Here is a 24,803-nt window from a genome sequence, read left to right as displayed (position 1 = left end):
ACTGTGGACCCAATCACAGCTAACCTGGTAGACTGTGGACCCAATCACAACTAACCTGGTAGACTGTGGACCCAATCACAACTAACCTGGTAGACTGTGGACCCAATCACAGCTAACCTGGTAGACTGTGGACCCAATCACAACTAACCCGGTAGACTGTGGACCCAATCACAGCTAACCTGGTAGACTGTGGACCCAATCACAGCTAACCCGGTAGACTGTGGACCCAATCACAGCTAACCTGGTAGACTGTGGACCCAATCACAACTAACCTGGTAGACTGTGGACCCAATCACAGCTAACCTGGTAGACTGTGGACCCAATCACAACTAACCCGGTAGACTGTGGACCCAATCACAGCTAACCCGGTAGACTAGGGCTTTATTTACACCTGTATGCATCCGCTTTGTTAAGATAAGATAAGATATTCCTTTATTGATCCCCTTAGGGAAGTCCGAGCGTCATAGTCTCGATCCACTCTGCAGTAAACACAAAATAAATGTTCTGGTATCCTGTTCCCACTTTATTCCATCGGGAGAGAGAACTCCTCACTGCAAATGGTCTGACAAAAATAAGAAAGAAAAACTTGTTTTAAACGCAAAAATACGTGGTTGAAGTAAGTATGTAAGAATTTGGCTTGGTAAGATTCCTTGAAATAAGTATAAATATCTAAGGTTCTCTCTCCTGATTGGTTAAAGTGGGAAGGGATACCAGAAAATGTATTTTGATCATTTAAAAAAAAAATAAAGCACCTCCTAATTTGAACATTCCATGAGTGAAAAGGAACAGGGAGAAGAAAATCTTATTTTGCCTGCCCCTTACTCAAAACAATAAATAAACAATATAAATAGATGCTTACAATAACATGATAGAAATAGTCATATGGAAAGCTATTATCCCTCAACTTTATAAAGTCTAATTTTCTGTTTATTGCAGAGTGGAAGAACTGGGAGAACCATGTTACTGACCAAACACTTTATATTAACTTAACACTTATTTGAAAGAAAAAAAACACCACTCACAACACCTTTAAGTTAAGGGCTATCAACATTAAATATTAGGAGGTTGGTTCTGAAGCATGTGGACAGAGCTCTATTGCTTTTGGAATGAACGTTGTGCATATTTGTAGTTAAGAAACGCTATTATTCCCATTGTCATTTATCTTGATTTAAAGTCACTGATGAATATGTCAAACGTATTCACATTGATATTCATGATGTTTAAGCCTGAGCTATTTGCCTGCTTGTTATTCCAGTGTTGTGGTCTGCCAGGCAGATGCAATGAGCGTGAGACGGCGGACCACGGAAGGTTCATTACAATATCAAGGTTAGATACCTAAAGGGTATACCCCTGTCTTCCTCCTATAACCAGAGACATACGTCTCTAAAGCTGTTTCGACAGCTGTCTCGGTGGTCTTGGAGAAACAGAAGAAGCTGTTTAGATGACGGATGACCAGACAAATTGTCCGTGGCCAGCTGTCGACGTCATCGGAAATGTGTACCGAATGTTATACAAAATACTCACCTCTTTATTTACACATGATTGGCTGCCCTTCCACAACCATAACGTTTATAACAATAGCACAGATGTTGGCTGAGTGTACATTAAAACAATGGACAGATGTATGCAATTAAAATCTCCCAGATGTCTTAAAACACTGTTTTTGCTGGTCCGGTGTAAAAATAGAATCCCTTGCATATTCAGGAGGAGGGAGTAGTCAGATAGCCAGCGTTTGCTCAGCGTGTCCTCAGAGGAGTATTTACACAAGACACTACCGCGCCACACATGGTCGTCGTCTTCTAGGCTACGTGATAAGGTAATGTTGAGCTGTCAATGGGGAATATACTTCTTTGCATAGGCTCGCCGACATGATTAGTTATACGGTACGTTTCCACTGCAGTAGGTCAATAAAAAAACGGACCTTGTTGGCTTATTACACTCGTTATCGGCGCTAACAAGCCACTTTCTCAGTTAAGTGAAGGGGATACGCCACACAAGCAGCAGCCCACGGGGCAGGGGGGGGAGCAAAAGCGGAAGTTCAGTGAAAAAACTAGAAACATTTTGGGACGTCCGGATATGATGGACCTGTGGTTGGAGTGCTAATTAGTGAGGGTCCAGTTGATCAGTAGTCCCACTCCTAATGCACTCTCTCTCTCTCTCTCTCTCTCTCTCTCTCTCTCTCTCTCTCTCTCTCTCTCTCTCTCTCTCTCTCTCTCTCTCTCTCGTAAAGACTTGATTGATTGATTGAAAGTTTTATTAACAGATTGCAGAATGGGTACAGTACAGTACAGCTCAATACATACAATTGTTAAGGGGATGCAGACCAGAGAAAGACTTTCGTCTTCTTTACATCAGGGTCCCCCATTTTCAATTCATCATAACATATATGACATACATGACATACAGATAGACAGTACTGCTACATCTATACATTTATGACATACCAGATTTGCAAATACAGTACTGTTTGTGATACGAAAAGAGTCCAGTAAAGAGAGTATATACATTTGACATAGAAACTGTACATTGGAGGAGGTTGGGGGGGGGGGGGGGGGGGGTTGGGTAGGGAGGAGTGGGTGGGGGACACTGTACAACTGAACAAGCAAAACTGTGCATTGGAATATTGACAAGACCATACTTGGTCATTTACTGTACATTGGGGGGGGGGGGGTTGTGTTAGGACATTTACAGGGGCCAGTTTCGAATTGCAGTCTCCGTAGGTTTTTTTAGAGTGTTTTTGAAAGTGGGTAGTGATTCACATTCGTTTACAGCTTTGGGTAGGGCGTTCCACATTGATGTGGCATAATTGCGAAACGTGTTTAGTCCCTTGTTTGAGCCGAATCTGGGTTTAACATGATTTGTGGAGCTCCCTCTGGTGTTGTGATCGTGGTATTCACTGACCTTTGGGAAGTATTTTGACATGTACATGGGTACCTTGGTCGTGTAGTGTATCTTGTAGACCAGGCCCATTGCAAGTTGCTGTACTCTGTCGTCTACTCTAAGCCATCCTAGGTTGTCAAAGTGGGCAGGGGTGAGGTGGGTTCTAGGAGTAAGGTCAAGCAGTAGTCTGACCAGTTTGTTTTGAGATGTTTGTAATTTTGTTTTTAGCGCCTTTGAGGTGCTTTTGGTACCATGAGGTGCATGCATAGTCGTAGTACCCTTGAATGAGTGCTCCTGCCAGAGTCTTCAGGGTATTCTTGTTTACCAGTGAGGAGATCCGGTACAAGAATCGTGTTCGTTGGTTGACTTTTTTTATTACATTGGATGCCATTTTGTCACAGGAAAGATTTGCCTCTAGGATGGAACCCAGGTAGGTAATATCTTCTTTCCTTGTGACCATATTGTCACCCACTGTAACTGAGAAGCCGTCGGTCTTGCTGAGTTTGTTATTTGAACCGAAGAGAATGGACTCTGTTTTGCCCATGTGTAATGATAGTTTGTTATCAGCGAGCCATATGCAGATTTTGCCTAGTTCTGAGCTGAGGGTTTTTTCAACCTGTAACTTGTTCTTGTCAGAGACCACCAGGAACAAGTTGCAGTCACAAGCTGACGACATGTCATTTGCATAAATTAGGAACAGTAGCGGACCTAACTGCTTCCTTGTGGAACACCCACAGCTCACTGTGAGGGGGGGATAGGGTACCGTTTACCTCCACCATCTGCTCTCTCCCCTCCAGGTAGGATTGCATCCAGCTCACTGATAGACTATCAAAACCAATTGCTTTTAGCTTGTCAATCAGAATGGTGTGATTGACAGTGTCGAAGGCCTTTTGTAGGTCCAGCACGACCATGCCGCAGTATTTGCCCGCGTCCACCTCTTGTTTGATGTGGTCGTTTAAATAGAGAAGGCATGTGTCAGTGGAGTGGGATGTTCTGAAGCCAGATTGGAATTCGTAGATTCGTTTTTTTTCTCCGCAAGGTATTTTTCGACCTGTTCGTATACAATTTTTCCATGACTTTCGAGATGGAGGTTAGGATAGAAACAGGGCGGTAGTTGCCAGGGTCTAAATTACTGCCTTTTTTGTGCAGGGGTGTTACTCTCGCAATTTTGAAGTCCTTGGGGACGTGTCCCTGTTTTATGGAGAGGTTTATTATGTGTGTGATGACTGGGGTGATGGCGGCTGTTGAGTCTCTGAGGAATTTGGAGGGGATGTTGTCATGGCCAGTGGCCTTGTTAGGTTGGAGGGCACTCAGTTTTTTGAGTACCTCATCTGTTGTTACCATTTCCAGTTTGAAGTCGTCTTTGTGGACCCTAGGTTCTTGTAGTATGCTACTATGTGTTCTACCCCATACTGCCCTGAGTGGGAGGGTAGTTTGTTTACCAGTGTTGTGGCTATGTTTGTGAAGAAACTGTTTAAGTAATTGGCTACATCCAGCTTGTCTGTGATGAGCGTGTTGTCCGTCTTTATGTTTATGTTTGAGAATCTGGTTTTAAGTTTTTTACTGCAGCCTAGTTGGTCATTGAGTAATTTCCAAAGTTCACGTGGTTTGTTTTTGTTTTCCTCGGTTTTGTCATTGATGAAATTCTTTTTTGCTGTTTTGATCATGGAGTTTACGTCATTTCTTAGTCTGTTTCTTTCCAGTTTGAGTTCAGTCACGTGGCTTGAAGTTCACTGCTCGTGCTTTTAGTTAGCTTTGACTGACTTTTACGAACTCAGAGCATTTTTTGTCTCTGGTTTTCATAGCGGTCAGTATTTCAGTGTGCATCCACGGCTCAGCGCGATTTTTTACCCTGGTGGTTCTTAGGGGGGCCATGTTGTTTAGTATTGTTGAAAATTTGGTTTTGAAACCAAGCCATGTTTCTTCAACCAGTGTACCATTGAGCTCATCTGACCAGTCCAGACTCTGACCAGACCAGACTGATCCCAGAACAGTGAGTCTCGGGGGCAGTGTTGTAGTCCTCGAGTGTCCGAGTCCTGGACTGATTTTCAGGACTTGTGACTCGACGTGAGTACTTGAGCACTGATGACTCGGACTTGGACTTGGACGTGAGCATTGACTGCATTCGGACTCGGAAGGTGCAGATGAGGACTCTGACTTGTGTCGCGTATTAAGCTTGGATACGCGAAGGTTGTAATACAAATTAAGATTAAAAATTAATTTTCTTTTTGGCGTTTTTATCGCTTTTTATTTCTACTGGCAGTCCAGTAGGGAGAGACAGATGAGGAATGGGAGATAGAGTGGGGGGAAGACATTCGGCAAATAACGACGGGTTCTGGGAGTCGAACCCGGGTCGGCCGTGTCGCGGCTGAGCGCGCTATGTGGTTCGCCACTGGGGCGCCCAGATGAAACACTTTTAGTGGTATTTATTATAAAAAGTGAATGAACAAAGTACAAACGAAATCAAGCTGGTACAACCGGCTGGCTGTATTACAGGGATCACAAAGTGTGTGAACAGAAAATGAGAAAAGCCGAAGAGTGAGAAGTCCCACCCGTCGCTGTCAGGGTGTTTTTATAGCGTTTCCTATTCTCCTAGTGTGTGTGTGTGTGTGTGTGTGTGTGTGTGTGTGTGTGTGTGTGTGTGTGTGTGTGTGTGTGTGTGTGTGTGTGTGTGTGGTGTGCATGGGTGCACGTTGTGTGCCTGTATTGGTCAGCCTGTATCTCTATGGGAAGTGTGCATGTGAATACATTTGTCTGTGTGTGTGTTGTTAATCCTTATTGATAAGGATCTGTGATCGATGGAGAGTGCAGGTATCTGGCCGGGATTTTATGTGTCGTATATTTAGCGACTTGTGGCATTTGTGACAATGAGTTGAATTATTTTATCTGGGCTAATCTGGTGAGATCCCTCAACAAAGGGTCTAATGGACTTAAGTGGATGTACTGATTGTGCCTAGCCTTTTGATCTGGTGCCAGATACAGCAGTGTCCAGCGTGGTTTAATGTGTGTGTGTGGTGAGAGAGAGAGAGAGTCAAGGGGGAGGGGAATGTGCTGTCTCCAGTGTGTAGAGGAATGTATCTGTCTCTGCAGTGTTATGGAGAAATGCTACGTGTCCTATGTGCTCTGTCTTAATTTAGTAATTAGCATTGTGTCTTAGTATTAGCATTTTTGTCATACTTGTTAATTGATAAATGTTATTTATAAAAAAGAAAAATTGTAATAGGCCCTAATCATTTGGCATAAGATATTGATGGCTATATTAATGACAAAGAAAATAAACTCCCTTTGAAATGGTGACCACTGTGTCATTTATGTTAATGTAGAATTTTTTAAATTATTTGTCAGCTCTTTGACTGCCAGAGTGGAGTGGACTCAACTTTGATGACTTGGACTCGGACTAGGGTAATGGGGACTCGACTCGGCTCTTCTTTGGTGACTCAGACTTGGACTTGGACTCGAACACTGTGGACTCGAGACTTGACTCGGACTTGAGATTTAGTGACTCGACTACAACACTGCTCGGGGGTGAAGCTGACTGCGGGTCATGCAGAGTGGCTATGGGTTTTTAAAGGGGGCCAGACGTTCGGTTCCGTGTCTGTTATGCAACAGTGGTTATGTCATCTTTATGCACTGTGTCATGAGCAGTACTTTTGAAATGAGGTGGTATTCTGAACCAGACGTCTCTTACACAGATAAGAGAACTCGGAGCTGGTGTCGAAAATGTGCTCGTTACATTAGGACGGGCTACACCCAAATATAGTGCACGAAAAAATATGTGCTTAATTAATGTGCACATACGCTATACAAACACAGAAACAAACATACTCACACAGTAGCTCATTCATGTAGTCGTTCACCTACTCTTCCATTTACACACACACACACACACACACACACACACACACACACACACACACACACACACACACACACACACACACACACACACACACACACACACACACACACACACACACACACACACACACACACACACACACTAGGGTTGCCAACTGCCCCGTATTAGCCCAGACATCCCATATATTGGGCTAAATTGGATTGTTGTCCCATATATTTACTGGCATATAAGATGTCACTTTAAAAAATAGAAAGTCACTTTAAAGGAAGGAGGTACTAATGGTGTAGTTTAGATACATTACGAGTTAAAATTGTAAATTGTATATTGTATACTAGTGTATATAGGAACCAGTTTCTCAGGAACTTAGCATGTCTTTTTTTTTTACCATGCATATCTTGTGTCTTACCTATTTTTATTTTTTCTATATATATTTTTTTTTCTATGCCTATTTTTATTATTGTATTTTGCACAATCAATGCGGGCATGACCACCCGCATTTCACTGTATGCCCTGGTATGTATGTGACAAATAAAACCTATTGATTCTTGATTCTACACAATTCTGTAGCCAAAAAGGAGAGGAGGGGAGAGACAAGAAGGCAGTGGAGAGGAGAGGACTTGAGATAGCGCTGTTTCAGAACCATGGACAGTGCACTTTGGTGTGTAGAATACTCTTGGATAGTAAGGGACCCTTGTGTCAATTGAATCATTATGTAAGAGATTCTGCTCTAACAACTAAGCTGACAAGCCCATTGGTCAGTTCAGACTATTGTTATGATCAAGTTGGTAAATGGTCTAAAATATCATTCATTGTTTTGACTGTTTTACCTGTTAAAGGGGCACTTCAACGAACAATGCTGATTTATTTTGCACACACACACACACACACACACACACACACACACACACACACACACACACACACACACACACACACACACACACACACACACACACAACACACACACACACACACACACACACACACACACACACACACACACACACACACACACACACACACACACACACACACACACACACACACACACACACACACACACACACACATCCAAAAACTCTAAACAACATTCAAGGCCACAGGCATTCCGTGTTGTGTTAATTTTCTTGTTGTGAAGCACTTGGTTTGGTTTGTAAACGTGCTATATAAATAAAACTGACTTAACTTGACTTAATTACAGCTCAATTAAATGATAAGGTAGCAGTCCCTATAAGACAAGGTATTGCTAGTATTCTTTCATCTACATCATTGCATTGAGCTGTAATGTGTAATTCATCAAGCTTATGTGAGAATAATGTGCAAAATAAATCAGCATTGTATTTTGGTGAAGTGCCACTTTAAGATTGTGCAAGGCAGTTATGTTCCATGGAACCTTTCTTCTGTGATGTTATTTCATGTCTGCCTGAGAGAGGCAGAAAATTCTGTATTAGGGCTGATATCTGTCACAGGGCTTGGCGTGTTTGGCCGTTTGGGGCGGCTGAATGTCTGCATCTACTGGGAAAGATTAATCAGGATACAAGTCTGAGATATTGCAAACATTGAAATATTAAAATGACAAATGGTAAACAGAACTTGATTCTTACCAGAATGAGAGAGGTTGCAAGCTGTGCCTGGAAGAATCTGGCAGTCAGTGGGTTCACTGGGTGGTTGGTTTTCTTTGGACTCCTCTCCACAGGCCTCTTCATCAGACTCTTCATCAGTTTCAGTGAAGTCGATGTCCACATCACTCTCTCTATTCAGTACAATATCCAACACATCCCTTGCAGTGAAGCAAGTATCTCTCCTTGCTTGTGGCAAACTGAAATTAAAATAAAGAAATACCTTTAGTACCCACAGTAGTGTTTACACATCTCACTGCAGGTACATGTTTCACAAGTCACAAAATACTGCCTGGCCAACCTATTGTGCGTTGCTTATCCTCACAAACGGAGTGATGATGGTGCTTAGCCTAAGGAATCGATGATGGTGCTTAGCGATGGTGCTTAGCCTAACAAAGGGATTGAGGATGGTCGTAAGTGGGCAATCCCCAAAAACACATTAAACATTGTACTAAAACATTGTAGGCAATGGCATTTTACAAGCTAATGCAGTATATTTGTCTTCGAGTACAATTGGTTACAAAATACAAATTGGTTACAATGGTATATTGGTATATATTTAGTAATGCAATGTGGGGGACACATAACACATATAACTGTATAAATGTATTGTGAAAACTATAAGACTCCACAGGTGAACAGGTGCCATTGATAACATTTTGCTACCACACTCTCCCACAGTTGTAAAAACACAACCAGTATAAAGCATGCTCTAATTTACATGTAGGGGATATATTTCACAATAATAACATATGTACATGTACATTCTAATGATCACCCAAAACATTATTACAGGCATTTTACTTACTTTTTTGTGATGAATCCCGTCCAGTGAAAAAGAGAGGTGTGAGAGGATTTTGAAGTTGTGAAGTTTCCTGCCTCTGTGGGGGTACTTATATGGCCAATGGCATTGCAAGACTAAACAATAGGATCCAATGATGATGTTTAGGTGAAAAAAAGAACAGGAAAACAAATGATTTATACCCTTTTTTTTATTATATAAAATACAAATGTTACACATGTGAAACTGTGGGCCTTGCAGGATTAAGAGATAAAGTGCCAGACAGCGCCGCAAAACACACCTCAAAAACATGAAGTGGCCACATCAGGCCACTGTTGCCTCACAGCAAGAAGGTCCTGGGTTCAAACCCCATAAGTGGGCCCTTCTGTGTGGCGTCTGCATGTTCTCCCCGTGTTTGTGTGGGTTTTGTCCCAAACTAAAAGACATGCATGCTACATTTCCTGCATTGCCCTTGACCACGGACTGACATTACAGCTGGAGTTGGTCCCTTGACCAAGGTACTGACATTACAGCTGGAGTTGGTCCCTTGACCAAGGTACTGACATTACAACTTGAGTTGGTCCCTTGACCAAGGTACTGACATTACAACTGGAGTTGGTCCCTTGACCAAGGGACTGACATTACAACTGGAGTTGGTCCCTTGACCAAGGTACTGACATTACAGCTGGAGTTGGTCCCTTGACCAAGGTACTGACATTACAGCTGGAGTTGGTCCCTTGACCACGGTACTGACATTACAGCTGGAGTTGGTCCCTTGACCAAGGTACTGACATTACAACTGGAGTTGGTCCCTTGACCACGGTACTGACATTACAGCTGGAGTTGGTCCCTTGACCAAGGTACTGACATTACAACTGGAGTTGGTCCCTTGACCACGGTACTGACATTACAACTGGAGTTGGTCCCTTGACCAAGGTACTGACATTACAACTGGAGTTGGTCCCTTGACCACGGTACTGACATTACAGCTGGAGTTGGTCCCTTGACCACGGTACTGACATTACAGCTGGAGTTGGTCCCTTGACCACGGTACTGACATTACAACTGGAGTTGGTCCCTTGACCAAGGTACTGACATTACAACTGGAGTTGGTCTCTTGACCACGGTACTGACATTACAGCTGGAGTTGGTCCCTTGACCACGGTACTGACATCCACTGTGTGGCTGCCCACTGCTCCTAGATAGTTAGGGTGGGTCAAATGCAGAGGACGAATTTCCCCAGAGAGGATTAATAAAAGGTTCAACTTAACTTAACTCAACTATTTGGTAGTGAGAAGTGTACACACACACACACACACACACACACACACACACACACACACACACACACACACACACACACACACACACACACACACACACACACACACACACACACACACACACACACACACACACACACACACACACACACACACACACACACACACACACACACACACACACACACACACACACACACACACACACACACACAGCTCCTCTGCTGTGTCAAGCTTTGATGTGCTTGCTGTAGAAGTATATAACATAAAAGGCCCTGGAGGAGTGCATGTGACAAGTGTGTGTGTGTATGCGTGCGTGTGTGTGTGCATATGCGTGTGTGTTCCCACAGTCATCTGTCACGGCAGGCGTTTATACCGAGGAGGTTCCTACAATATTGTCTCTGTGGAATTAGAGTAGAGCTCTCCCAGTGACTCGGACAGTCACTTCCACGGTGTCGGGACCAGCCTGGGGGGGGGGGGCGCCGCAGCCAGAGCGTTTGGTTTTGTAGACCTCAGAAGTGGTCTTTCAGAGTGCTCTCGCTAGCATACGGTACACAGTGAGGGTACACAGCCCTCTGGAGATGAGCCACTCTGTGCCATAGAAGTATATAAAAGCTCTGTGTGTACAGTACCGCTGCCTGGCTGGGGAGATCAAAGCCTCATGCCAGAGAAAGGACTGAGTGTGTAAAGTGTGTGGGACAGAAAGGAGGGGGGCTGCGAGGGAGGGAGGGGTAGAAGTGAGAGTTGGTGAAGGCTGTAGGGGGAGACGGATTAGCGGAGGTACAGTAGTCCTAATGCACTCTCTCTCATAAAGACTGACCCCAGAACAGACAGAGTAGTGTTATCTTATCCAAGGCTGAGTTGGTCAGAGTAATGTTGGGCACTCCTGTCTCAAGCCAATCCTGTTTGTTTAATCTGACAAGGCATGAACCTCTATTTTAAAACAGGACAATGAGGAGACTCATCAGTGACTCATCAGATTCCACTCTCCTACTTTGCACAATGGGAAATTATAAATGGACAATTATAGATGTCACTGAACACAGACGGTCCATTGGGAGACAGGGTTCCGATCAGGTTGATGTCAAGGCGGTCTGTGCACTCATTCACTTGAAGCAGCGTCGGACTCACTCTGTTGTCAGTGCAGGCATTCAAGGTGTTTCCGAGCAAAGAAGAGCAGACAGTGGCTCAGGGGGTAGAGCGGTCGTCTGGTAATCAGAATGTTCCCGGTTTGATTCCGGCTGCTCCCAGGCAGCGTGTCGAAGTGTCCTTGAGCAAGACACTTAAACCCCTAACTGCTCCCGATGAGCAGGTCGGCACCTTGCATAGTCGCCTCCGCCGTCTGTGTGTGAATGTCTGAGTGAATGGGTGAATGTGAGGCACAAGTTGTTAAGCGCTTTGGATAAAATAACTATATAAATGCAGGTTCTCACAACCTTCTACCAGCACATATATCATTTGAATGCATAGAATAAACATTCCTATAGTAATCAATGAGGTAGAAACAGTTTAATGAAACCTTGTCTTGTGGTGTAATGATATACTATGTGGTATTTCCTCCCCAGCCAGAGGTACTGTATGTGTATAATGATATACTATGTGGTATTTCCTCCCCAGCCAGAGGTACTGTATGTGTATAATGATATACTATGTGGTATTTCCTCCCCAGCCAGAGGTACTGTATGTGTATAATGATATACTATGTGGTATTTCCTCCCCAGCCAGAGGTACTGTATGTGTATAATGATATACTATGTGGTATTTCCTCCCCAGCCAGAGGTACTGTATGTGTATAATGATATAATATGTGGTATTTCCTCCCCAGCCAGAGGTACTGTATGTGTATAATGATATACTATGTGGTATCTCCTCCCCAGCCAGAGGTACTGTATGTGTATAATGATATAATATGTGGTATTTCCTCCCCAGCCAGAGGTACTGTATGTGTATAATGATATAATATGTGGTATTTCCTCCCCAGCCAGAGGTACTGTATGTGTATAATGATATACTATGTGGTATCTCCTCCCCAGCCAGAGGTACTGTATGTGTATAATGATATACTATGTGGTATCTCCTCCCCAGCCAGAGGTACTGTATGTGTAACCCTGACGTGGTGCAGCAGTTCCACAACCCGGACACCATCTTCATCCTGGCCTTCGCGGTGGTCCTGCTCAACACAGACATGTACTCTCCTAACATCAAGCCACAACGAAAGATGGGCCTCGACGACTTCATACGCAACCTACGAGGTCAGTGTGTGTGTGTGTGAGAGAGAGGGAGGAAGGGAGAGAAAGAGGGAGGGGTGGGAGAGAGAGAGAGAGGGGAGATAGAGAGAAACAGACACATAGAGAGAGAATATGTTTTCAGTATATATAGAGAGAGAAAGAGTGAGAGAGATAATATATATATAAAGAAAGAGAGAGAGTGAATATATATACAAAGAAAGAGAAAGTGAGAGATTATATATATATTGAGAGAGAAAGAGACAGATTATATGTATAGAGAGAGAAAGAGGAGAGAGAGAATATATATAGAGAGATAAATTGAGAGAGAGAGAATATATATATATAGAAAGAGAAATTGAGAGAGGGAATATATATTGTATTGACCAACCAGTCAGAGATTAAGAGCCACAAAAATTACTGTGGTACCACAAAGAGCCACACCATATCAGCGTTTCTCAACCTTTTTTTCAGTCACAGCACCCTTCATGTGTTTATAGGTCCCACCGTCTGACCTCTGAAGTTGCTAATGTCTTTTTTATTTGGGCCTCACAGGGTTAACCTCTTAAGCCAGAGCGGTCCGGTTGTGGACCGCAAATGACATCACGCCATAAATCCATCTCTACAGAATGTATGAATTAATGTTGCATTGCGTTTTCTTTTCAAATGTAGCCAAGAGTAAAGACCCTAACCGTGTCAAAACAGCAGTCAAAGTGTATATTTTCAGCATTACGTTTGTTTACCAATGATTTTAACTGTTATTAGTGAAATATAAGATTATAGAAATCTCAGGGCATTGAGTCGGAAACCGGCGCATATTGATGGAAGGAAGTGGCGCAGCCAAAAGTGAGTGTAGTCTTTTGAAGGAAGAGACCCATGGCTTTCGATGGGCTTTCGAATTCCAAAAAACTACACGACCCAGCTCACGCCAGCCCCTGTCAATCATCTGACTTCTGGGTTTACTTTTTTATTTCTCTTATTTTTTTGGATTATCTCCCACAAACCTGAATGTTATTGCCATCAAACAGAATGCAGTTAGTTTCTCTACCTTTCTGTGAACGTCTAGCAAAAACCGGCGTTGCAATCTGATGAAAAATGGTGGAGAAATCTACATTATAAAAAAGTAACTGTACTTCGAGTAGATTTCATTCACGGTTTGTGAATCACGCCTGGTGGTACTAAATCCAGATTGAACTCTGCCATTGGAAAGGGGAGATTTGGCCCGATCCATAGATGTGCAACTTGGCCATAATAAGGTAATTTATAGGCCTGATATCAAATTGCATGCATCCGGATGGCAGAATTCAGTACTGTATCTACAAAACCTTCTGTTTAATCATCTTGTGTTATTCACAGTCAAAGATACAAAACAATTATATATATAGAATTCATATTCTCCTTTGGTTCATTACAATTTACTCAAGCCTAGTAACAGACACAACATTTTTCTGACACTGGGAATACATTCCTAATCAGATACCAAGAACATGAAAATTTACCATTTAAAAAAAAAGTGTGTAAATGTTTATTCTATGATCTTATGGAGCGAGCCACGGGTTGGCCACCCCATAAAGAGAGAGAGAGAGAGAGAGGGAGAGAGGGAGAAAGAGGGAGATAATATATATATGTAGAGAGAGAGAGAGAGCGAGAGAGAGAGAGAGAGAGAGAGAGAGAGAGAGAGAGAGAGAGAGAGAGAGAGAGAGAGAGAGAGAGAGAGACAGGAATGTGTGTGTGGCATCTCAGGGATGTTCTCTAAGTGTCTCTGAGGGTAGTAGCAGTGTAATGAGTTGCAGACATGTTTCAACATTTATGGCCAGTGGTCTTCTGAACAGAGTTTAAACATGGGCTATTTATAGAGCTTGAGTTCCCTTGGACCAGAGGGAGATCAGCAGAAGAAAGAGCAGAGGAGGCAAGCAGGAAGCGAGCCAACTCCTCTGAAACGCTGGGCCTCCCTGAATAAGCCCCAATGCCTCTCTGAGTGATGGCTGTACCAACAGGAGCAAACGACTTAGAGAAGAGATTGACACTTGTCTCCCAACTAGAACCATTAGCGGAATAACAGGGAGGGAGAACGTTTCCTACTTACCTTGTAGATCCAGTAGAGTCCTGTCTCAGCACTATCCACGCTGTTCTTCATAGCGGATACCTGCGGCTTCGGCTAGTTAGCTACAAAATGAATGTGAAGTAATGGGTCTGTGAAAGTCCTGAAATAAACACTGAAACCTACTCCACAAGCAGAAGAAGAAGTCTGTATTTGTCATGCAGCAACACACACATCTAAGATGGGCGACACGCAGGAACACACTCACACACACATGCATTGTTTCGCCCTGTCCATCTTCGCCGGGGACGCGACAGTGTTAGTGATCTGTTCTGCATGTTTTTCCATTGGGTTTTATCTTATCGGGAGGGGAAAACCTTGCGAGCACATAGGGGGGAGAACATATGAATTGAAAATGGGGGACCCTGACTTCCGGTATGAGAGCAGACGGGTAACACACGTGCGATAGAGCTCCTGGTCAAATGAGCGAAAAAACGGATAAAAAAGGACCCGAAAAGTAATTAAAAATGAAAATGCACACAAGAAGTAAGGAAGAGACAACGATTGTGAAGGAAAGAGAAATGGAGAACACACGAGAAAAAGAGAATTTGAAGAAACAGAGTCCCCGAAGCGAAGCCGAGAAAAGACAGGCGGAAGAAGGGGGAGGTCCCGCTGAGGCAGACACGGGAATGCCAGGATGGGCCGTGGTCATGCAGGCCGGGATACTGGAGAACATAACAGCAGCGATAAAACTGAACACGGACACGATAAGGAATGATATTGGGAAGCTACGGGAGGAATTGAGGAAGGAACAGGAGGACTTCAGAGGTGAAATGAATACAGAACTCAAAAGGGTGGAGGAGAAGATGGCGGAACAGGACAGAAACGTGACCGAGTTACAGACTAGGATGGCACAAGCGGAGGAATGGAACACGGAGATACACGAGGTATTAACATGTGCGATTCAGAAACAAGAACAGATGGAGACAAAGATGTCGGACATGGAGGGGAGGTCACGGAGAAATAACATCAGAATATGGGGATTGAAAGAAGGAGTCGAAGGGGAATCGGTGACCCATTATGTAGAAAAGCTTATCAAGGAGCAATTGAAGGAGACAGGACTGGAAAAAATGGAGATTCAGAGGGCCCACAGGGCGTTGGCTCCGAGACCGAAACCGGACAGACCTCCGAGAGCGGTGATTATTAACTTTCTGAGATTTGAGATTAAGGAATTGATACTCAGAACCGCGTGGACCAAGAAGATTGAAATCGAAGGGAAAAGACTATCGTTTGATCACGATTACTCGACAGCGGTAGCAATAACACGCAGGTCCTACGCGGGACTGAAGAAAACTCTGAAAGAAAACGGAATGAGATTCCAGTCACCCATGACCTCGCTAAGGATTCACTGGGAGGAAGGGACGGTGACGTATGCGGCGGCACGAGAAGCGGCGCAGGAGATGAGACGACGGGGGATGCAGATGACGGAGGACGGAGAAGGAAGGAGACAGGAGGACCAGACGCGGAGCCTACAGCAGAGATTGGAGGGGGCACGCAGATGGACCAGAGCAGGAGACCGAAACCAGGGAGAGGAGGGAGGAGAGAGGAGAAGGCCGAGGTGAAACGTGACAGAACGAGGACGGAGACGGACGAGGAGGTCAGAGACGGAGAAGGAGGGGAGAGGAGGCGGGAGGAGGCGAACGGATGAGTACACGCACAAGAGATTGAAAAAACTATTCAAATAGAGACAAAATATAGAAACTGAAATAACATATGCATAAACACACATTCCCAGGTAGAGGCAGGATATAGAAATGAACATAACGTATACATGGACACATAATACACAAGCTGATGGAGGAAATAAATGGAAATATAACTAGGTTTGATAGGCGAGACACAGAACATACTGAAACAAATACATAGACACACGCTGTGAGTAACACAGTTGGGAGGGATTAAGGGGATAAATGGACATCACATAGAAAATAGAGGGGAGGAAAAGAAAGTAAAAAGGGGTACACAGGAGACACCGCACACGGGTATGGGAGGAAGGAGGGACATTGAAACATATGAGTCACATTGAGAGGGACCAGGAAAAGAGGGTCTTTGGTCAGAAGGAAGGACAGAGCGCTTTTGACCAAGAGCTCGACAGCAAAAAAAAAACAGTAAGAAAGCTGGACAAATATGACGAGCGATTGGGGGTAAGGGTTTCAAACCCCCAAGCCGTCAGGAGGGGGCCTCTCGCTAGGAGAGCAATTACCCCTCACCCACCAGCAGGGGACAGGGGGGGACACAGGGACCCCCCGAACGCCTTGGGAGCACTTTATGTAAAGTTTATGTTTTTTATTTATGTTAATCATTATATGTATTCGGTGAAGAGAGCGGAGGCTCCAACCGGAGGGGGGAATGAGTGTGACATGGGGGGGACTGACAGACGAAAGAAGAAGAAAGATGACAATGGTTAAAGGTATAAAAATGATGTCGTTAAACGTTAATGGAATGAATAATGCGATAAAGAGGAACAAAGTGATGTTGAAATGTAAAAAAAGTGAGATGGAAGTGATTTTTCTGCAGGAGACACATTTGGTAGCACAGGATCATGAGAAACTGAAGAGATTTGGATATGAAAATGCATACTATAGTTCCTTTAAACAAAACCAGAGGAGAGGAGTAATCACGTTAATCAAAAACACAGTCAAATTTGAATTGATCAAGGAAGTAAGAGACAAGGAGGGAAGGTTTGTTCTGGTGAAGGGGAGAATGGAGGGCCAAATGGTTACGTTAGTGAATGTTTATGCACCCCCAGAGAGTGAGAGGGATTTATATGAGACCATTTTTGATATGATAGTGATGGAACTAGAAGGGATATTGATATGCACGGGAGATTTTAACGTAGTACTGAATCACGACCTAGACACCACGAGTACTAGAAAAGGACGAGCACCCATCAGTAGATATATGAATATTCAGATGACGGAAATGGGAATTACAGACGTTTGGAGGGGGATGCACGCCATGGACAGGGAATACACACATTACTCACACCCACACGTGACATATGCGAGAATAGACTACTTTTTGATGACGACGGGGGACAGTTACAGGGCACGGGAGAGCAGTATAGGAGTGGCGGACATATCGGATCACAGTGCCATATATCTGACAGTAGATCTAGAAGGGAGACGGAGGAACACGATTTGGAGACTAAATGTAGGAATATTAAATAACAAGGGGGTGGTGAGTCAGATCAAGGAGGAGATATAAGGAAGAAAATGACAATGGGGCGGTAGACCCGAACATTCTATGGGACACACTGAAGGTGGTGATAAGGGGGAAATTGATGGAAAAAACAGCAATGCTGAAGAAGGCCAGAACGGAGACATATCACAACCTGATAGGGAAGCTGAAGAAGCTAGAGGGGAGACACCAGATATCAAAAGAACAGGAAACGCTCGGAGAAATCAAAGAAGTAAAGGCCAGGATAAATAGGGAATTATTGACGGAAATAGAAAAGAAAGCGAGGTTCATGAAACAAACGTACTATGAAGGGGGACCAAAAGCGACCAGACTGTTGGCTAGGAGAATTAGGACACAACAGAAGTTGAACACGATACACACAATAAGGGATACAAAGACTAATGAAATATTGAGGGACCCAGCTGAAATAGAGAGGACATTTAGAGAATACTATGAGAAATTATACACACAGCCAAAAGCAGCGGGAGAAGAGGAAATAGAAACATATCTGGAGAAGCTAGAGTTACCATCGATAGGGAAAGAACAGAATGAAGAATTAAATAAAATAATTACAGAACAAGAACTGGAAGAGGCAATTAGTAGAGCTAAAAACAACAAGTCTCCGGGGAGCGACGGATTCCCATCGGAATTCTACAAGACATTTAGAACTGAATTAGCACCCATGTTAGGGGCGGCGTTCAGACACACGATGGAAGAGGGTAAAATGCCCCCCCTCGTGGAAGGAAGCCATAATCACCACGATATCGAAGGAAGGGAAGGATAGGGAATTATGTAGTAGTTTCAGACCTGTGTCCATACTTAACGTGGATTACAAGATGTATACATCGATAATATCAAAGAGATTTGAGACGTTTATGCCAGACATTATAGATGAAGATCAAACTGGATTTATTAAAGGGAGACAGACACAGGACAACGTGAGAAAGACATTACTGTTACAAAGGGTCAGATTAAACCGAATATATATATTTATTACTTGAGATATATTGTATAGTATTTGTATATCGTCTGATATCCCTTGTATATTCTTTGTACATATACACGGAATATCCCTTTACCTAGTACAGGCCAGACCATAATATTCGTTCTCCTATTGGACAGCGATCCCCTAGGCGCCACGGCCATACCCCCCAATGTCTAGTTCAAAGTCACCGCTAAGACATGCCTGGACATGCCCGGTTCTGCGCAGGAATACGAGACAGAAATAAGGCTGGTACTAGATTGTTCACCTTACGTATAAATACGGCGCAGGTGAATACAGCAGTAATCTTAATCTTAGTAACAAGTTGAAGCCTCACACCACGATACAACGTTCTGTGAAGTGGGCCCGTTTTGCCCCGAAATAGAGCCTTGAGACCGCGTGCGAATTGATAGCTGAAGTGTCAGAGTTTAACGCTGTATCGTCGAGTTCGACCTATTCTATTATTAAGTAATAGTCTATTATGTATAGTGTATCGTGCGGCTACCGTTCTACAGTGACCAGCATTACCAACGTTTCATCGTACCGAGCTAGTGTGCTTATCCAGGCTGGGCGGCCTAACCTTGTGCCGTCATCCGAGGAGCCCTAGACGAGAACCGTGTGGATATGTACACTGGATAACCTACACCGACGACTACAGAGCCCTTTTCGGCTGGATTATATTTGCTTTGGTCCTGTGGCTGTTGGAGCGGAGAATCGTCTACACCCACTACCGTGTGGGATTTACCCTGTGAGGAGCACCGTCGAGCCCGCCTCTAGGACTCTGAGGCTGGCTAGCTTTCCTCCATGCGGCACTGCACACCGGAGAATAGCTGTTGCTTTGTCTGCGGATCAAGGGGTTATTGCACTGTCTCCTGTACCTGGAGTCTCCTTATTCCTCGTTGATCCAGACTTTTGCTACCGACAAATCCTCTCCCCTGCTGGCTTACAACCGGAGGGAACCCCCTTAGTATCTCCAGCTGACCTACTAGTGTACCATATATAATTCTTATGATACAGGTGGTATTAATTATCTCCTGCGTAATATGCTCCTGGACTTACGCTCTTGACCTATTCATGCACATTCTTCGCCTTACAAGCGCAACTCTCAATCTTGATAAGTAATGTAAGATAATCTTGGTGCTCTTCTAATAAATATTATTCTAAACAGTATTTCTTGTGAAGCCGTGTTATTGTGGGGGTGTTCATCTCATATACATGTGTACTGTATGGCCAGTAGTAATGTACATAACTCAGTAGTGGTTTAATGATACCATACTTATTCAATACAGTCAGGGAATTGTACCCCTCAGTTACAATTACACATAGTAGAGGAGATACAAAAACAAGGGGGTAGCGCGGTACTGATTAGCCTAGATGCAGAAAAAGCATTCGACAGTGTGAGCTGGACATTTTTATATAAAACATTGATGAGGTTCGGACTGAACGGGAGGGCAATGAAGATGATCAAGGCGCTATATCAAGAACCGACAGCGAGGGTTAAGGTGAATGGCAGCTTGACGGATAGAATCAGATTAGAGAGGGCTACCAGACAGGGATGTTGTCTCTCACCGACGCTCTTCGCCGTTTTCATAGAACCACTGGCACAACTGATCAGACAGACCGAGGACATTAAGGGAGTAAGGATAAAGGGAACGGAATATAAACTAGGCTTATTTGCAGACGACGTGATAGTATACATGAGGCAACCAGACAAGAGCTTCCCGGCACTGATGGATCTAATGAAGGAATATGGCCACTACTCAGGATACAAACTAAACGTGACAAAGACACAGACCTTAGCATGGAACTATACCCCAACGACGGAAATTAGAGAACAGTACGGGATAAGATGGGACATGGACAAGATTAAATACTTAGGGGTGAACATCACGAGAGGGGTGGAGAAACTGTTTGAGGCGAACTATACACAGATAAATCAGAACATCAAGAGAGACTTAGAGAGATGGACAGTAATGCCCTTGGACTTCAATTCAAGAATAGAGGTCATTAAAATGAACATACTATCAAGGTTACTGTACCTATTCCAGTCACTACCGATACAAATACCACAGAATCAATTCAGGGAGTGGGACAGACTGATATCGAGGTTCGTATGGGCGGGGAGAAGACCACGGGTCAGATATAAAACACTACAACTACCAAAGGAAGAGGGAGGGATGGCAGTACCCAGCCTACAAGATTATTACTATGCAGCACAACTGAGGGCAGTGACGTGCTGGTGTAACGAGAGATATGAGGCAAGATGGAAAGACATTGAAAAAGAAGGGGAGGGATACAAGGTACAAGCTCTGGTGGGAGATAGGGAACTATTTAAAGAGAAAGAGGGACTATTAGATCCAATCACCAAATGCACCTTGAACATATGGAACAGAGTAGTAAAAACACACAAATTGGAGAAGCAGTCAGGGGTCCTGAGATGGGTAGCACATGACAAGAGATTCAAACCAGGGAGGTTACACCATGGATTCAGAAGGTGGGAGAGGGGGGGGGGGCAACAGCGATATGCAAAATGATAGAGAAGGGGGAAATGCAAACACTACAAAAATTAAACGAGAAATTTGGACTAGAAAACAAGGACCACTTCAGATATCTACAGATTAGAGATTACTATAATAGAGAAATAAGAGGGGACAAGGAAGAAGAACAGAATGGAATAATTAGGATGATAGTAAGGGCATACGAAGGAGGGAAAGGAAGGGTAATATCAGCACTGTACCGGGCTATAATGACCAGCAAGGGACACACGACCGATTATATAAGGGAGAAATGGGAGAGAGAACTAGAGATAGGAATAACAGGGAAGGAATGGGGGAACATATGCGAGGTGCAACATTCAACAACAGGATCGAGGATATGGAAAGAATTTGGATGGAAAAACATAATCAGATTATTTATAACCCCAGAGCTGAAGGGAAAATATGCACCAACACAAAGAGCATGCTGGAGGATGTGTGGGAAGGAGGGGGCAAATCACACGCACATATTCTGGGGATGTCAGAAGCTGAAGGGGTATTGGGAGGAGATAGGGGAAGCAATGATCAGAATATTAGGATACGGGTTACCACAAACAGGACTGGTGCTTTACTTAGGAGACCTGACACACGAGGGAATACAAGGGGGGGACAAATATTTAATAAAGATAATGTTGATAGCGGCCAGAAAAGCAATAACGAGACTGTGGTACAAGGAAGACCCACCGACAATAGCACAATGGGTAGGAATAGTGGAAGAAATACAGGATATGGAGAGGATAACACACATGCTGAGGTTACAGGAAGAGAAATTTGGGGAAAGATGGGGAAAGTGGGAGGATTATAAAGGGAACGAAAACGACATCACAGAGGAAGAACCAAATGCAACACAAGAGGGCGAAGGGTAAAGGAGGAAAGAAGTTCAAGGAGGGTCTCTGAACCCATGTCACACAACTATGCATTTTTTTGGGGGTATTACAATTGCTTTATGTTTTTATACTTTATTATTTAAGTCTGTTTAACGGTGTGATATTAATATTCAGGGATGATGTGGTTTGTGTATGGGTGAATCAAAAGGCAAAGTGAAAGTTAATAAAAAAAAAAAAAAAAAAAAAGGACGAAGGATAAGGGAAGAAAGAAGCTCAAGGAGGGTCTCTGGACCCTGATCACACATACATGCCTTAGTCAGTATTTATCATCTTTGAGTAGGAATTACTTGTTTATGCCTGTTTAAGGGAGATACACAATCAGCCTTTGTATTAAGTACCTGGAAAACAATTGTAGGGGAACCAGACAACTAACCATGATACCCATGTAAATATTTATGTGCACTGTTTTTTCTTTTTGTTTTTATTGTGATGTTAGTTTCTTTTTTTTTGTAAGTGCTGTTTGTCTAAAACTGTTAATAAAAATTTAAGTTTAAAAAAAAAGAAAATGGGGGACCCTGATGGAAACAAGACAAACGTCTTTTTCAGGTCTGCATCCCCTTAACAATTGTGAGTAGTGAGCCGTACTGTATTGTACCCATTCTGCAATCTGTTAAATAAAGTTTTCATTCATTCATTCATACATGCAAACTCCACACAGAAAGGCCTGGGAGATACCCCACCTGGGTACCTGGCAGGGCCCGTGAGCGGATCGGCGCGGGCGAGAAATCCGCTCTTCGCTCTAGACGGCTTGTTCCGCTCCGCTAATCGCTCATGTTGACCCCGCCCCCAAGTCGCTCTCCGCTCGCTCACCGCTCACCTTGAATCGAGCGCTCCCCGGTCCCCGCTCCACATCGCTCAGCAGATTATTATATTTTTTTTGGAGCATGATGTAAATTTGCTTGATTTGACCTAACTACAACAGTCTACACCCCCTGGGCCCCTTAACAATTGTTTGTATTGAGCCGTATTGTAATTGTACCCATTCTGCAATGTTAAATAACGTTGTTTATAGCTCTAATAAGCGATGATAGCTAGCCTAGCCACAACGCTATGGTCGCTGCCATTAACATTAGCATCTAAGCTAACGACAACAACAATGGCGTCATATACTTTTTCTAACAGGATGTGAGTGACGGTTCACCCTTCTCATTGGTTGAAAATGGCCTTCATGTTTGTACATCGCCATCTGTTGCTTTGGCATTGTACTACATGTATATTACATCAGTGTTAAACCACTGTGAGCGGCCCGGAGTGGATTGGAGCGGAGGAGAACTCTTGCTCCGGACGTCGCGCCGACCCATTTTAAAACCCACTCCGTCGCTCACATCAAAACCGACCGCTCCGCTCCCCGCGCCGCTCACGCGCCGCGCCGCTCACGCGCCGCGCCGCTCACATGGCCTGGTACCTGGCAACCCGGCAACCTGGTTCCCAAGCCAGAATCGAACCCAGGACCTTCTAGCTGTGAGGCGACAGTGTTAACCACTACCCCACCGTGTCGCAACTGACCCCAAAGCAAAGCATTTTGTTTGTGAGTGTGTTTAAGTGTTTTAATTTCGTGTCTAATTCTGACCCATAATGGGGCCACAGTAAAAAAAAACACCATTAACTTTACATTAGCGTTGTGGCTAACTGTGCAGGAGCTGGGTAACACAATACGGAGAGCTGTCGTCCCTGGAGACTGCAGTGTTTACCTGATTATGTAGGATGACTGTGGCTCAGGAGGTGGAGCAGTCGTCTGGTAAATCCTTGTTCGAAGGTTCCCGGTTCTATTCTCGCTCCTCTCAGGCAGCGTGTCGAAGTGTCCTTGAGCAAGACACTTAACCCCCTAATTGCTCCCGATGAGCAGGTTAGTACTTGCATGGTCGCCTCCGCCGTCGGTGTGTGAATGTGTGAGTGAACGGGTGAATGTGAGGCATAAGCCAGCTTCAAGTTCCTTGGGGTCCACATCACCGAGAAGCTGGACTGGGGAGTGCACACTGGCCACGTGGTGAAGAAGGCCCAACAACGCCTCTACCACCTCAGGTGACTTAAGAAATTTGGAATGGGGCCACAGATCCTAAGGGCCTTCTACAGAGGCACCACGGAGAGCATATTGACAGGATGCACCACCGCATGGTTTGGAAATGCCAATCAAAGCGACCGCAGAGCACTGGAGAGAGTAGTGCAAACGGCAGAGAAGATCTGTGGAAGCAAACTACCCTCCATAGACAATATCTTCACCAAGCGGTGCGTCAGCAAGGCACACAGGATTCTGAAAGACCCCAGCCACCCCAACCACAAACTGTTCGAGCTCATTCCGTCTGGCAGACGGTACCGGAGTCTCAGATCCACCTCCAAAAGAACTCTGAACAGCTACTTCCACCGGGCAAACAGGCTACTGACTGATACCCCTTTCAGACCGTCAGGGCTCCGGTTCAAGCTCCAGCTCCGTTCTGGAGCCTCTGAACCATGGTGCTCTCTGGTGAACCGGCC

General features: G+C 44.2%; 1 protein-coding gene across 1 annotated transcript in view; it reads left to right on the top strand.

Annotated features, from left to right (window-relative positions):
• Positions 1-24,803, top strand: part of iqsec3b (IQ motif and Sec7 domain ArfGEF 3b) — a gene marked incomplete at both ends in the record, with an annotated part of 155,345 nt that overhangs the window by 99,629 nt on the left and 30,913 nt on the right. The window contains one exon of the mRNA XM_084335489.1: positions 12,508-12,674. Coding sequence (XP_084191615.1) covers positions 12,508-12,674 — 167 coding nt within the window. The remainder of the gene's footprint in view (positions 1-12,507; positions 12,675-24,803) is intronic.

Source organism: Notolepis coatsorum, assembly GCF_963971535.1.
Source record: "Notolepis coatsorum genome assembly, chromosome: 18".
Classification (NCBI taxonomy): Eukaryota; Metazoa; Chordata; class Actinopteri; order Aulopiformes; family Paralepididae; genus Notolepis; species Notolepis coatsorum.
This window is presented reverse-complemented; position numbering and strand designations above follow the sequence as displayed.